The 16,098-nt window shown below is 40.1% G+C and overlaps 1 protein-coding gene across 1 annotated transcript in view; it reads right to left on the minus strand.

Moving 5' to 3' along the window:
* DIAPH2 (diaphanous related formin 2) overlaps window positions 1-15,828 on the minus strand; it is a 239,813-nt gene extending 223,985 nt beyond the window's left edge. Inside the window, exon 1 of the mRNA XM_086756069.1 lies at window positions 15,519-15,828. Coding sequence (XP_086612195.1) covers window positions 15,519-15,638 — 120 coding nt within the window. The 5' untranslated portion in view covers window positions 15,639-15,828. The remainder of the gene's footprint in view (window positions 1-15,518) is intronic.
* Between the last annotated feature and the right edge of the window lie 270 nt (window positions 15,829-16,098).

A 16,098-nucleotide genomic window follows, 5' to 3' on the forward strand; every position in this document is an offset into this window, starting at 1 on the left:
GACTACATGGCCTTTAAAGGTCCCTTCCAATCCAAACTGTTCTGTGATTCTAAAACCTTTCAGATCACTTGAGCTGGCCATGAGGTGTAAATTAAGGTGCATTTACATGTGTTGATTGATCTACTACATTTAATTATTACTTTATCATGCTCTTAATTGTTACACTCAAGACTCATTTCCACCACAAAAATAAAATCAAAAGCAACTCACAGTTTACCACACGTATAATGAAACAATGATCAGCTAGTAATTTCTAAACTTAGCAGTAATTTTCACTCCACTGCACTCTGCTCAGGCAAATTGTGGTGTGCTGCAACACCCGGTTCTGCACATAGGCTACAACTCCAGGTAACAGCTCCAACTGCTACTAGCAATTCTAATTTTCTCAGGGTATCAAACAGAAACTTGACCTTCTCTTAACCTTCTTGGTTTTAAACTAAGATGATACAACCATTTTCTGGACTCCAATACATGCAAAAGACATTTTAAAACTTTGCTCAAGGACAAGTGTTTTTTTAACGGGCTGCAAATACTTTTTTTTTCCCCCAGGAAGGGAATAACTTCCCATATGAGTATCTGAACCAAGGGAGTCTAAAGGGACAAAACCCTTTAAGTTAATATCCAAAATACAAAACTTTGTGTGCAACTTGAGTCTAGGTCTTATAGCCATAAAACAGAATTCATTCCAACAACCTCTGTAACCTTCTGTTAACATATTTAATTTTGCAATTAAATGTAAAGAGATACCTAGGAGATTGAGAAAATATACCCGAGCCACATTAGTTGATGTGCAGAAACTAGAACCACACACTCATTTAGGACTTCCAAGATCTTTATCCATTACAAAGTATACTTGGCATTACTAATAAAATTAGTAAAAATATAATTCACAACATGTTTGCTTTATTGTAATCTTTTTGGCACTTCAAGGAACATTCACCATGCTTTCAAAAATAACTGGAAATTTTTGTTGTACTCCATCTGGTATATTAAACATCCTTGAAGTTAGCAGCAGTAACAGTTTTGTTACTATTGTTGTATATTTGCATCTGGTCCACACGACACCATATGGAAATTTCTTGTTTGCCTTGCAGCTGTTCGCTTCACAAATTCTTTAAATATGCATTATTTAAACTATTAAACTATGGCTTAATTTATAACCTCAACATGAAGGTAAACATTTTCTAGGGCACTACACAGTGAATCCAAGGAGCATGTGAACATCTTAGGTCAGCACTGTTAACATTGAAAGATGGCAGCCATCTTCCCAACCAGGAAGCTGCCTGGGTTTCCCCAGTTACTCTACTTTTTTCCCCAGGAGACTGACCATCCAGAAATAAGCAATTCTAGGAAAAGAAGTTAGACGACTCCTCATGCTAAATAAAGCCGGAGGGTCACCCAAATCAGTAATTATTAACAGCAGAGGGCACCAATTCTTTAATCATAGTGCTGGGAGACTGAGTGCCTCAGTACTGCTCCCAGTCAGGAGGGAGGGGAAAACAGGCCAGAGGCACCTTAACCATACTGGGAACTTGCCCTCACATGCCAGTGTCTGGTCCTCAAGGGATGAGGGAAAGGGGCATCTCCACCCCACGTCTCTGTGCAAGGGGAACAGAGACACACCCCCACGAGCAGTCTGGTCTGACTCAAAATGGAGAGTAAGAGAAACCAACACAGCTTCCTCATTTTTGTGTTTCGCACAACACTATCACACTCCAAAAGCAAATGGACTCTTACATAAACCTGCATTTTTCCAGATGACTTCAAAGAAGCCTTTACCAAAAAGCAAATTGATTCAGTAGTTGTAAACAAAAAAAAAAAACAAAACCCACAAACCTGAAAAAAAAACTTAGATAAGTCTTAATTTTAACAGTTTTGTAACAGAAGATAGAAAGGAGTCAAGGAAGAGAATACAGCTACCGTTTTTTTTTTTTTATTTGTAGCTCAAACTGTCATTACTGTTTTGAAAAGTTTGTTTTAGGTAATAATTTATTGGTGTTCATTCATAAGTAAGCTTTAAAAATCAGAGCAAAACTAAAAGCTTCTTCCAAAAGGTGTAGTTCCACGTCAGCCTAAGCCAACAAAATAGCCAGTTGTGAAACCAAAGAGCAAGGGCAGCACCAGGACAGTCAGCAGCCAGATCAGCTTAGACTACTGTAGAAACCATTTCAGAGAGTCTATTAGAAAGGGCAGTTTTAATGTTAGCCAGTGCAGAGACAAATCAGCAAGTTTTGGCATTTTTCAGAGCTACAGCTGGAGTCCAAACATTTTCCATCACATCTCTGCACCAAGCGTATCAGAGAAGTGACCACCACTAAAGCAGCACAGGACCACCAGAGTTTGTAGCAGTTACACTACATAACTGGCGAGTTCTTTACACAGCACTTACACAGCCAGGATCTGTTTCTTGTTTTGGTATTCAGTGATCGTCCAAGACAGGGTTTCCTTTGAGCATCTTGAAAAAATGTCTTGTGATAGTATATCATACTTTCCAGTAGAGATGAACAAACTATGTCTCTTCAGGATGCTCTATAGCTTTTAAATTCCTTGCTTTAAACTATCAAGCAACAGCTTGCTAGTTAAAACGTTTACAAACTAGACTTTCGAAAGAGCCAAGTTATAACATGATCCATAAATTTCACAACAAACAAGCATTGCAATACTGCCTTTATGAAGTGCGTACTAGCTTAGCAGCCTCAGTATGCAGGTTTAATGTTCTAAGAGATATTTAGCTAATCAAGAGCTTGGAAAAGGTTAAGAGACATTGCAAATCCTGCCCTTATAACAAAGATTTAAAACCTTTTCTTTTAGTTTGAAGTTTCCATTTCTATTCAGAAATTCTACCCGCTGTTTTTTGTACTTAATTTAGAAATGCTTGTGGCCCTGCACAGTCACTAACCAACAGAAGGTTTCATAGGACACATCTTTAAAAAAAAAAAAAAAACAACAAAAACAAACAAAAACCCCAAAACAACCAGCAACAACCACGACCAACCACAACTCAAACAAACAGTAGGTACAGAACTCCACCGCTACACGTTCTTAAGGCCCCAAAAGGTTCAAGATGCTGGGCCGTCAGTCAAATCCTTATAAAGTAACGGTAGCAACACAAATTGACACCAAGTTTCTGCATAGGAACTACAGGTACCTCCAGGAAGACCTCACATGATACACAGAGTGTCTTTGTTGCACGAGAACAGGTAAGGAATCGCAAAAAGGGAAGAAAATAAGGAAGTCATATTTGATAACATGATGAGAGCTGCACCAACTGCCTGCAGTGTAAATGGGGAAAATAAGTGAGTTATACTTCTTCGTGTACTTGAGTTGTGAGGCCAAGCATATACACTGTTGCCATACACATTTTATTTTTCAGGCCGTCTGCAGGCTAGCACTGCATTTATTTTGGGCTTAAATAATTTCATTTGCAAATCCAATAGTCTTGGTAATGGATACCTGGATGTTCTTTATTGATGAACGTGGTATTTTAAAAAATGGACTCAGACAGTTCAGTGCCAATTAGATGTCATGCTTTGCTTTTTCTTACCAAAGCAAGCTTATTTTGATAACTGCACCTCCTAAGCTTCCCTTAGTGAAATGCTAGTAGATTAGAAGTGCATGGGAATAGTTTCTAAAATCCTGCCATAAACCCATGTAGCTTTCTGTATGTATATTTGGTGCCTGTAAGAAGTGCCAGATATACTTTATTAGATAAGAAGCCATCTGTTCAAGCAGTTGCTATCGTGCTGGTATTGGGCAGGACTGCTTGTCAGTATCAGCTTACTCTGTTTGCTGCACCTACAGCGAGCACATCAGTTGATTTGGAAGATAATTAGAAAGAGGGTTTTTTTTTCCTAGGAAAATAGTCCAAGATCACATGCTACACACATCACTTGAATAGTCATTGGATCAACTTCCAAGACTTAATTACAAACAACCACAGAACAGCTCCTAGTATAGTAAGTGGATGGTTTAGACGCTTACTGTACTGGTTGTGTGCCTGTTGCTTGTCTGCCAAGGGTGCCTTGTGTCTCTGCTGCTTGTTTTTCAAAATGCAATTGTTGGACTTCTGAGCTTTGAGTTTTTAGGGAACTTGGCTTTTACTTTTTTGGTAGAAAATCATTGTGAAGTGTTTTTGAAACATTCTGGAACAGTTAAACTGGAAAAACTATGTCAAAACAATTATTTTCACAGTAAGTGCAGACTTAATCTCAGTTTTATGCTTAGCTACAAGCACTGGATTTGAGCTCTTTGCTTTCTGTGTAGCAGCAGAATAAAGACAGTTTTGCTAGACAGTAACACTTGATGTGCATCAAACTGCTGTTCATCTTCCTTCCTTGTTCCAGGCTCTCCTGAGTACAAGTGGCTGATCTTTTCATTCAGACACATTGTGGAGCTGCTCAGACTGAGTGAAAGCTCTTATAAAGCTACTGAGTTTGGTCAACTAAGAGTAGTGAGAAAAGGCCCCCTCTTTTTATACCTCACTTCCTAAAGAGAAACACCTTTTTCTTGTGACAAGGTTCATCCTCACTCTTACTGAACCACAGCTTCAGTTTGGTTTTACCCTCTCATAGATATGCAGCCCTTTTAACTACAACTATAGGCTTTGAACCTGGGATCAATCTTCTGTTGAAACCTACGGGGGTTTTTTTAAGATGAGCAATGACCAGTCAACGTGACAGTGGGAGAGTTCTTTTGAAAACATTCTGAAAAATGAAGCAGAAGCTGCTTTGAGAAACTAATTTGAGTAATTTCTTCTCTACCTCCACACCATTTTTTTTCTTTCCTGCTTACTTGCTTCCTACTTCACAGTGCATGCAAGTACCGCCTAATACCTCTATACAAGTGACAGGCTCAAATTCTATATACTTCTCTTCCCGTTACACGCAGACACAGTTTTGGGAAGATTCTTAACTGAGCATGCTGTCAGTTTCACAGAACACCTCTTGCCCTTCTGGGTATAGTAAACATGGAAATAAGTATCACAGTCCATTTGAATTTTCCTCTGCTACTACCTGAGGAGGGAATAAAATTTGTAGAATGTATCTGTTAGGAGCAGAAGACTCACAGGCAAGTTGCAAAAGTTGACAGAAAGTCCGTATCATGGAGAGCTTCACTGGGTACTGGGTAGCTCCTTGAAAATGGAGTATTTTACTCCTGACAGACTTTGAGGAAGTCAGGACATGTATTTGCTTAGTTTCGGTTGTTTTTTTTAAATAGTAAGAAAACCCTCACAAAATCCAACCAACCAAAACACAGCCCACAAAGGAACTGCCAGTGGAAGGGAGGCAGTGAGCCAAAGAATCAGGAATTACTTGTGAACATCATTCTTTTTTTCTGTACCCAGCCATCTTGGAAAGTACGGTCACAGGGATCATGTCAACAACTTCTTAGAAAAATGTTGACTGTCTTCCAAGACACAAGCTTCCTAGCAAAGAGGAAGTATTTTATTAGAGTAGTAACCGATCCCTACATTAAAAAAAAAAAGTTGGTAGTAAACTTACTGTTTTCTCCGCTAAAAATTATTTTTTTAAAAGTGATACTAAAACTCAGAAAAATGAGCAATGCTGCTGCCATAGCAAAAAAAACTTCGGCTTTTCCTTGAAGAACAGAAATTCTAAATTGAGTAATTTCTGCAAGGAAGGACCATAATGTAACTCAATAGTCAAGCATACTGGGTTAAACTGAATTTAAAGCTGCTGTGATGTTCCTTTTCCTTCTGTTTCCTGTTTATAACAGCTTCCTGAGAAGATTACTTGTCCTTCAGAGAAGTAGGAAATGAGGCAGCATGTGAATAGAGAGCAATTATACTGTACATAATAATGAGGAAGTTAATAGTATCATTTGACTTCAGTACAGGTGAGTTTCCTTGTTAAGAAGTAACAGTAATTCAGGAGAATTACAGATGCTTGGAACAGGTTACGGAGAATCTGTGATCTTCTGCTAAAGGAGAAAGTAAGCAAAAAAAAAAAAGATGATTTATCACATTATTCAAGTGTGGTACGCGCTCAGGTTAGCCGTGAACATCCACATAAATTTTATACAGGTTTTCCCATAAATTCACAAAACAATTGTTTTTAAATATAAAATGTTAACTGATGAGATTACTGCTTAGCTTGTAAGTCATTCAGGAATTAGTTTGAATCACAGAATATTGTAAACTAACCTTAATGGACTTCAGAAGCCTGTTTTATCCATCCAAGCTTTGTCTGAAGTTTACATGTGAACACATACTTGTAAAATATGAAAATTAAAATTACATATCTAGTATACAGATGGAATTTTTACCAAAGCCTACTGCTGTACTCTTTATCTTTCTAGTTTGGCAGTGCCTCTATCAAGTTGTAAATAAACCGGAGAATGAAAATTAAAGTGCACTGCCAGAAGACAGAACAGTATAGAATGGAGGATTGCAAAGGTTAGAGAGACTGTAGCAGACATAGCCTGTTGTGTTTCTAGCTCAGTCACGAAATTGTGTGCTGAATCAAATGGAGTATCCTCAACTCACTTTTTTCTGTTGATAAAAATAAAGCAGCAGGAGACCCACTTGCCACAGAGGAGTTGAAAGGAGGAACCGAGGCAGTTCTAGTAAAGTGACTTGTCTGGGAGTAACAGCTCTCGCTGCCCCATTATACATTAAGACCAAAAAAGAAAGAAGAATTTGGTTTTATGGAAATCAAGACAACCAGCAGTACCATAAGTAAAGCACTGTACTGACACCAACATCGGGATAAAATCAGTTACCAGGTACACCAGTGTTGAAGCTCTTGTTGCAGCTTCTGTCTCAAGTCTGGTTATAAACTACCTTCTAATAGCCCATCATAGTCATCAGTTCACTCAGTCTGTGAGTGGCTAAGGCTTTTAGAAGCAAAGATGTGCAATGACTATGCTAACAGTTATTGCATGCAAATTTTACTTCAGTGTATACAAAATTAGAAATGCTACTCTATGGCTTACAAAGAGGGACAAACTCAGACTGAAGGATCTCAGTTAATCTGAGTTCATGTGCTAACTTTCCAACTTGAGCAGCTGACATGGGTTTACCCTTTGCATCTCACAGTTTTTGTATTTAAAAATATTTAGTTTTTAGTGTATCCTGTAAATGTGGCTGGCACAAAAGTTCAAATGTATATGGCATCAGTATATATGCTTAGTCTGACATGCTGCTGGTTTTTTTTTTTTCTTTATGCCAATACTTATCTGTTCTAATGCAACTGGAACACTGTATGTAACCATCTCAACTATTAATAACTGTCAAGTTCTCATCTACTTATGCACTCACATAATTACAAATGCAAACATTCAGCACAGTTCCATTACAAAGTCACAGTATTTTAGAAGTTACTGCAATTTTATAGATATAAAAATAATTCACAGCAGGAGACTATACAGAACAAAAATGTAACAGGAAAGTAGGAAACTCTGTATTATACAAGAACTAACTGCTCATATCTGTTGTTAGGAGTCTAGAATCTAATGAATTCCACACTGGCTTAGTATTTGTTCCTCACAAAGCTATGCTCATTAAGAAAAAAAAAAAACAAAAAGAGGCATCTTTAAAGGTCTTATTCTAAAAACCATCATTAGCTCTCACCATAATAAGAAAGAATAACAGGCTGCAGAACTAACGTTTTTCCTGACCAAAGTACTTATTTTGTCTTGCTCAACCTTCCCTGAGACACCAACAGCAATTCACACAGAGCCACCTGTAAACACGTAACTAGTTGCGACAAAAAGCTATTGTCAAGAAGACCTAAGGCCCATGGTTATTTCCTCTGATCTTCATGCCCAAACGTGCATTATGATGCAGTTTTGTTAATGTGATCTCATACGAGACTAAGTTATTAACGTTTGACCAGCTAATCCCTGAACAAAGAAATGGGAGAATGGGCCCGTGCACCTCCAAGCTGCCCTGTATCCACCAGTACCTTCACTGTAATTCCCTGGGCCTACATAATTACAGTTGCTACTTTACTGGCTGTACAGCTACAGTTCTGTAGCTCCAAGTGTTGGGATGCTACTCCCCAACTGCCTCAAACTTAGCTTTTTTTATTTAGAAATTTGCTCTAAATTATCAGGTAACACTGCTCTGAGCGTTTCATATTCCTCAAGCAAGTTGTCCTGCATTTATTCTCACGTAAAAAAAGTAAACTCAATATTCTAATTCTGTTTTTTTTATAAAGAGATAAGTTCATATTTTCACTACAATTAGGAAAGCAGTAAAAGTATGTTTGCCAAAAAAAAATATACACATACACAAAAAAAAAAAACAAGGAAGGAATACAAGGCCAGTTTCTTTCCTATCACATTTTTTATTGGTGACTTTTACATTTACATTCTACATTTTCAAAAAAGTTTAGACATATTTACGAAGTATAAATTGAAAATATTTTTTAGTAATAAAAACATTTTTCCATCTTTGATGTCCTACATATCTGGTAACACGATGCAAAGGACACAAGCAGCAAACACGCATCCCATGTTCAGCACACCCAACGCTTTCTCCAATAGCATCTTGATTTACTCTGAGGACCATTAAAAGAACCAAGAAGGGAATCTTACAAGAAAGCCACCTGTCAGGTGCATCACCTTGAACCTCCTCTTCTCCCACTCTCTCCCACAGCAGCCTGAAATTAACACAAAAACACAGTTCCCTGTTTACACAGGAAGAGCCTGTATCTAGTAGAAACTCTTAAGAACATTTTTGTTTTATATAACAGGGAAGGTGTGGTATTACAGTATGCACTACACCTTAAGACCAAATATTACCACACCCAGGTGGACCGAATACCTTCAGTAGCTGTATCAAACCATACATTTCCCATGTGTGGGCTTGTTCCGGAATTGAACTTCCAAGATATTTCTCAATTTCTGCAAGTCAGATGAGTTTATGGTTTGTATCACAATGTAGGTTACAGTATCACTTAATTGCCATAGTAGATCCTCTTCAGATCTGTCCATGTGCATATAATGTGCTGCTTTTACATCACATTCAACTGAACAGCTATCATGAGAAGACAGCTGAAAAGCAGACACAATCATAATGTAATAGTACCAGAGGATGCACTTGAGACAAACCAATAAAAAAAAGGAAGAATTCTGGTGTGACAGCACACCAGTCTTACTAGTTCCAGTAAAAGATCAAAGAAGAAAAATAATACAGGAGGAGCTTTGACTGGTTCAGGTTAATGATCTTGTTTGTCCCACTGCCACACAAAAACTTAACTCAGGAGAGCACCAAGGTAGGTCTGGAGATGGCTTAAGCTCACACTGTTGCCTCAAAAAAGCTGATCATCTAATTGTCACTCCTTTCTCCCATACAATTAATTAATAGTTAACAAGTAGAACATCTCTGCTTCCCAGACTGTGTTAGTACTACTTTTGTTAAGCAAGATTCCACTTATCTACTCACTAGGCAGTCACACTTGAAACTGAGAAACCTAGAGGTGCTCATTTCACCAATACCATAGGAAAAGCTACTTGATTCACAAGATCTTAAGTAACAGATCAATTTGATACAAAAATAACATGCAAGTTTAAGACAAGTTCGCTTTGCCCACCGGCAACTTTGCTACATAAACACTGAAGAAAGTTTTAACTGTGAATTTTCTGTCAAGTTTATCTGCTCTGCCACCATAGCCATTTATAACAAAAAACTTATTTCCTCCAAAATAAAGTTACTAAATGTTTTTTTTTAATATTGAATTTAAATAATGACCCTAATATACAAATTGTAAGCAACTGCATGAAAATATTCATTTTAGTAATTTCCTAACTTCTTGTAGCTTTCAGGTTGAACAAGTAAACTGATGAATAACCAACTGAAATTGTCAGTTGCTTCAGCAGCAACCACCATCTCCTGTTCTACTTTACCTCTAAATTTGGATGGGATTCAAAAGAATTAGAGGAAAGTTATCGGTCATTACTGCTTACATCAAAAGAACTGCAATTGATGCAGAAAAGATGAAGTCATCTTGTAACCCACTCAACATTTTTAAGCCTTTTCCCCCTACCCAGTCATCAGCAATCACAGTATCATTAGCATGCTATACACGCTACACAAAAACAGAAGTTCATCCTCAATAACTCGGATATTGAGCACCACGGTGCTTAAAACCTCAGAAAACATCCCTTCTATTTGATATGCACACTGCCAGTTCTCACTATAGTTGTCTTTCACGTTGCCTAGGTGGAATCTGCTTTGTTTGCAAAGCTTCCTGTACTGTACAGAATAGCTCTACGGTTTTGTCTTACACGCAGAAGTTCAGGAAGTTTAATTACCACAAGCAGAAAGGCTTATCACCGTATCCATCACCTCACTTAAACAGTGTCAAGATCAATTCATATTAAAAGCTACAGCATTTACCTAAACATCAGCACCAAGCATGCCATACTCCACCGTATCAGAAGTAGTGCCTAATCAATATACTTCACAGCAACAGAACCAAATTTTCCCAGGACACTAATTTTACTCTTCAGTAATTGCACCCTAAATAGCTTTACTTGCTGGAATACCTTGGCTGTGATATAATAAGGCCAAGAGCCTTCTAAAACACAAGAATTCCAGTTAGCTTTTTCCTCAAGCATCTACTTGAAGTAAAAATCCTCTGCAGGCACGCACAGATCTTACTCAGAGACGCTATGATCTCAAATGTAATACATTTTATTCATTTGCCAAAAATCTCCGCTCAGTCTGACTCAATAGTTCATGCACGCAGCCTAGAAACATCTAAACAAGTCATGTGTAAAGAGCACGTTATCTCTCCACAGGAAAATGACATCAAACCACCTTAGGAGTCAAAGGTGATGGTGCAACACAGGCCCTGTAGCGCACAGCCCGTCTGACAGTGACTGGTACTACTGACACGGAATTCAAAGCACTCGGTAACTCCTGCACTGGTATGGGTGGAGTAACACTGCTGGGAAACCCAAGCACACTCGGCTTACTTGTGTTGTTAAGTGAATTGATAAAAACTTCTGTTCCACTGTTTGACCCTAGCTTACGGCACATGAGTCAGAAGGATGAGTCCATAGCTTTTGATTCATCTCAAAGCTCACAGGCTTTAAAAGACTTCAGTATTAAGCATAAACAATTTTTGCTTTTACAACAAAGTATGAGTTGCTCCCTGTTGGATGAATCACTAAATCCAGTTGCTCTCCAACTAAATAAGCTGTCTCTTACCCCTAACAATTTGTATTTCATGCTATACAATATCTTTCTCCCAATCTACTTTTAAAGACAGTGTCACACTAGGAAGATGGACCCTCTCAGAAATTTTGTTTGTAGCTAGGTGGAGTACCTATCACTGAACAACTACCACACAAACCTGAAGTAAACTTGGGAGTAATGGAGTTTTTGTTTGTTTGGTTTTTTTGTTTTTTTGTTTTTTTAGCGTGGCACTAGCTGCTACACGCACAGAAATACTTATACTCCTGCTAACACTAAACTGACATGATCTATTAACTCTAACTAAAAAACCACTGGCCATATTAACTTCTAGTTAGTCAGTGTTCTACTAGTCAGGAAATCCTGTTGTAATACCTCTTTCCAAGTACTGATAGAATCACAGACACTTGAAAAGATCTCATTCCATTCCCAGTTTAGTCCAAACTCCTGCTCAAAAAGCAGAGTCAACATTGACTTCAAACCAGGCTGCTAAAGGCTTTGTCTAGCTTTCTCAAGTCTCAAAGACCTCCAAGGATGGGGATTCTAGTGTCTCCAGTTAACCAATACTTAATCATCCTTCAAATAATTTTTTCCCCCCTTATACTCAGTCTCCTCTCCAGTGACCTCTCCTGCTCGTTTTTATGACCCCTCTCTCTTTCTTCTGCCATGAACTTCTGTAAAAAGCCTGGCTTCAGCTTCTCAGCTAAAAAGGTGAATGACTCAATAAGACTTCAGGTTCAGCTAAGTGAGGATAGGTATGTCAAATCAGACCTGACACTTTCAAGCATTTCCTGATTTCCTTAGGTACTCAACAGAATTATACACTTCCCATGTGACACGGAAGTGTTAAGGTGAGCAAATAACATCTAAGTTAAGGATTAACAACCATAGGAATCTCAGCAATCTCCCTGACAACTTCAATTTAGTTTGTTTCCCCTAGTATAACAAGCATACTTGTAAACAAGCAGAACAAGCACATTTCCAAACTGAGTTAAGAATGTAACTGCTCGTTGCCATCTCATGCCAGCCTATTCTCAGGGCTGGCATGAGATCAGAAGATTGTTTGCCAAAACAATTTAATTTTTTTCCTGCCCATTTCATTTTAAACAAAAATAATGACAAAAGTATCAGGCACTCATTACCCTCTCCAGTCCTTATGCCAGCAAAAAATGGGGGTGGGGAGGGGTAAATCAGACCTCTTTCAGCAGGTGTGATATGTCAAGGTGCTCATGAAAAAGACATTAAATTTTAGAAAAACCCTCCAGTTAACACACTGCTAATATAAAAACTGGAACTAAATTCTCATTGTGCAGTTCTGTCACATTCAAGAAATTATGCGAAACTTGGATGACTCTCACAATGACCCAAAGCAAAAAAAAAAAAGAAAAAAATTTGAATTAGTGGTTCTAATATAGCCCATCTTCAATTATATTTGTGTGCATACCTATGCATCAGTTATCTTACAGAAAAATACTTTAAAGTATCATTTCCTTATCCAGCACAGATCCTCTCTTGATATCCTACTCTTACTTCCTGTCAATCAGAAACAAATGCCATTGATCAGGCTTCAGTCCTTTAAAAAAAAAAAACCTCACCCCAAAACAATAAACAAGAAACCCATCAAACCACTATGCTTCTGCAAGCCAAGCACCACTGCCCACCTTTTACTTTCAGATGGAGGGGATGTGGAAAAAAAAAATAATAATAAAAAAAAACCCCACTTTAATCGTCACCTTCTGCTACTAGACTCTCCTCTCCTCCCAAAAAATGACTTCAGCTTTCTAGCTCCCTCTCATCTAGAGCCATTTTTAGTCTATCATATAAAAATAATTCCCCTAGACTTCCCAACGCCTTGCCTAATTTCAGCTGCTATGCCAGGAACTGAAAATAAATCTTCCGTGACATGTAGTTGCACACTCTCTCCCACCAAGCCCTTGTTCAGCACTCCACTTGATGTGTGAAATAACTTCTGGAAAAAAGATGCACTCCTCTCTGCACACTGTAGAGTTCCTTGAATTATATGCAATAAACTGACACAGTGCATGTCGATTCATCTCTGTAACTCTATCGAAACTTGGTCAACTGTAAGTTGCGAAGCTGAACCAAGAAAAACTCCACAGGAAACTCCGAGAAGCTTTGTGTAAACTCAGTGACAACTTAACACTTGCGCAAACAGTGCGTCTTCTCTTAGAAAAGTCCCAAACATACCTTCACCTTCTTTGAACAGTCAAGACAGCAGTGATGATGTACAAGTAAGGTTGCTCTCTGAGTACCTTGCTAGCCTCAGGAGAACCAATTCCTCTTCCAAAATTCAAGCCAGCAAAATTTACTAAAATCATTCTCCTATATAGCGGATTAAGCCTTTCCCTGTTTACAGTCTTGTTCTTCCCTCACGAATCCACGGCAGTAATTGATAAATCTGGCTGTCCACTCCAATCGCTTCAACTTAAAATACACCTGAATCCCGCCTCTTTTCTTCCTCAGAGGTAAATCTCTCTTCACGTCAATTTCACACACAGTTTGCATACATCATCTCCAGAATGAAAAAAACCCTACTTTCCCATTCACGCTATTCACTCAATTACAGCCCCAGAGGCTAGTCACGTCATCTCAGGGCACAACCACCTCTCAGAAGGTATCTGGTTCAAGCAACATACCACTACTCTGATCCATCTCGCTGCTGGACTCATCTCCTCAAGAAAGAGCAAGCATATGACCACATACAAAGTCAAATATTAACATAATGTACTTATTCAACTGAATGTAATAACAAAAGTCTACTCTAGTGATTCTAGAATAGCTGAAAAGGACATGAAATGGAAGGAGTTGTTCTGTTCAATCCAATTTTGAGCTCATTTCACTGTGATTTTTTAAATTATGTACTTCTTTCACAACAAAGTATTCCTCTCTGCTACAGTAAAATTCAAATTTGTGTCCACAGCTTCCAATAGAAGCACTTTCCTGTGTGATTTTTAAATCAATTCCCTGGAGGCATCTTCAAGCAGCCCTCCTAGCTACTTTAGCTAGGAAATAGTAAAGGTAATCTAAACAAACATCTTGTTTACATAAAGAAGTTTGTTTACATTTATCCTGTGCAAGGAAGTATGTGTTTGTTTCCAGTAACACCATAAAACAAAACAATACATCATATTTGTTTACTTTTTGCTAAGACACACGTGCTCACTTTTCATACAAGTATCTTTCAAGTTATTCAGTATTATTGTTTTCTGTCATCCTTTTAAATAATTGTAACTTTCAGTAACTTCTAAATGCCTCTTACGTTATGAATTTAACATCTTCCCCACATGCATTCTTGGTTTTCAATTATAAAAACCATTCTGTAGTTCTCAGGCTGCTCAGCCAAAGGCTCAATGAAAAGGGCACAAGGTGGGAGCACACACACACTGGCTTAGTGCTACCACTATCTGTGAAAGCCACTGCACAGATTACATGAAGTCTGTAATTAGTACTCTCTTCAGTAAGGAAAGTCAGGTAAGTTTTAAGTGTCCGCTACAACGCTGGCCTTGGAAAAAACTGCAGAGAACTGAGCTAAAATGAGTTGATTCAAAGTCAAAACAAATACGTGTAAGTAACAGAAGTAAACAATTTAAAGTAAACACTGTCACGTTAACTGGTTTCGCTGCCACTGCATTTATAAAGTCAGATACAATCCAGTGCTGTTGGCTTTGAAACAAGCGCATGTTTCAAGTTGTCAGGTCTGTAAGTAGAAATATCCTCCTTTACAGCAAAAAGCACAGACATAATGAACAAACTCTACAGTCCTAAAGAGGATTCGTGTGCTCAAAAGCTTGTGAGATCTTCCCAAAAGATTTTAACACAGATAAGGGGGGTGGGGGGGAGGGGGAATTGTGATCCTTCACTGAAAAGGTGAGCAGAGGTTACATCAGTTACCCCCAGAGGTGCTGCCTACAGAACAACCCCGCTGCCGCACCGCTCCCCAAGGCACGGCCCGAGCAGCCCCCGCCGAGAAGCCTCCCGCACCGCGCCCCCACGGACAGCACGGGGCTCCCCGGCTGCCACCGCGACCACCCCCGGCCCGTTTCCACGGCGAGGCCCTCAACACACGCCTCCCTCCAGCTGCCACCTCCCTCTTCCAAAGAGCACCCAAAAACCGCCATGGCACCTTTTTTTTTTGTTTTTTTTAAAAAAAAGAGTCTTTAGTTCCGGAAAGCCCGGCACCCGCAGGCTCGGCCGCACGCCCCTCCGCCCCACGCTCTCTACTCGGGAAGCACCAAGGCGGCATCCGAGCCTCCTCCTCCTCCTCCCCGCTCCCGCCTTCCTCCTCGTCCCCAGGCCGTCCCCCGCCGTCCTCGCAGCCCCTCAGCTCGCTCACCAGCTTGGGCTTGTTCCGGCTCTCCTCTTCCGCGGCGCGACCGCTCCGCTTCGGGTTCATCCTGCCAGAGCTCAGCGGCTCCTCGCCGCCGCCAGCGCCCGGCGCCGCCTGCCCCTCCATCCTCCCACAGGCTCTGCGCCCCAGCGGAAACCCGCTCTCTCACCGGGGCCGTATCCTCAAGGCCCCATAGGGCCGACACGCTACCACCGGACGTCTCCTCGTCCCCTCCCAGCCGCAGCTGGAGCTGAAGCCCGAGCAGTTCCCGGTCCGGGCGCCCCGCCGCCTCCTCCCAAACCACCGCCTCAGAGACACCGAGCGCTTCCACGCATGCGCGTCGCCCGGCCGGCGCTACCGCGCATGTGCTGGCGCGGTACGCATGCGCTGTTGAGGAGAAGCGGAGGCAGCGGTGCGGGCGGGAGGGGACGAGGACTGGTGCTGCCCGTCCAGGAAATGGCGGAAGTCAGGGGTTTTGAACAGAAACGCCCACTGGAAAGGTGAAGTGTGAAACAGAAGTGATCGGCCTTGGCTTCGGCGGCACGGAGCTAGCGTACAAGGGTGTATCCTGAGGGTTCTCAGCTGA

Source organism: Chlamydotis macqueenii, chromosome 11, assembly GCF_036417535.1.
Source record: "Chlamydotis macqueenii isolate bChlMac1 chromosome 11, bChlMac1.mat, whole genome shotgun sequence".
NCBI classification, from domain to species: Eukaryota; Metazoa; Chordata; class Aves; order Otidiformes; family Otididae; genus Chlamydotis; species Chlamydotis macqueenii.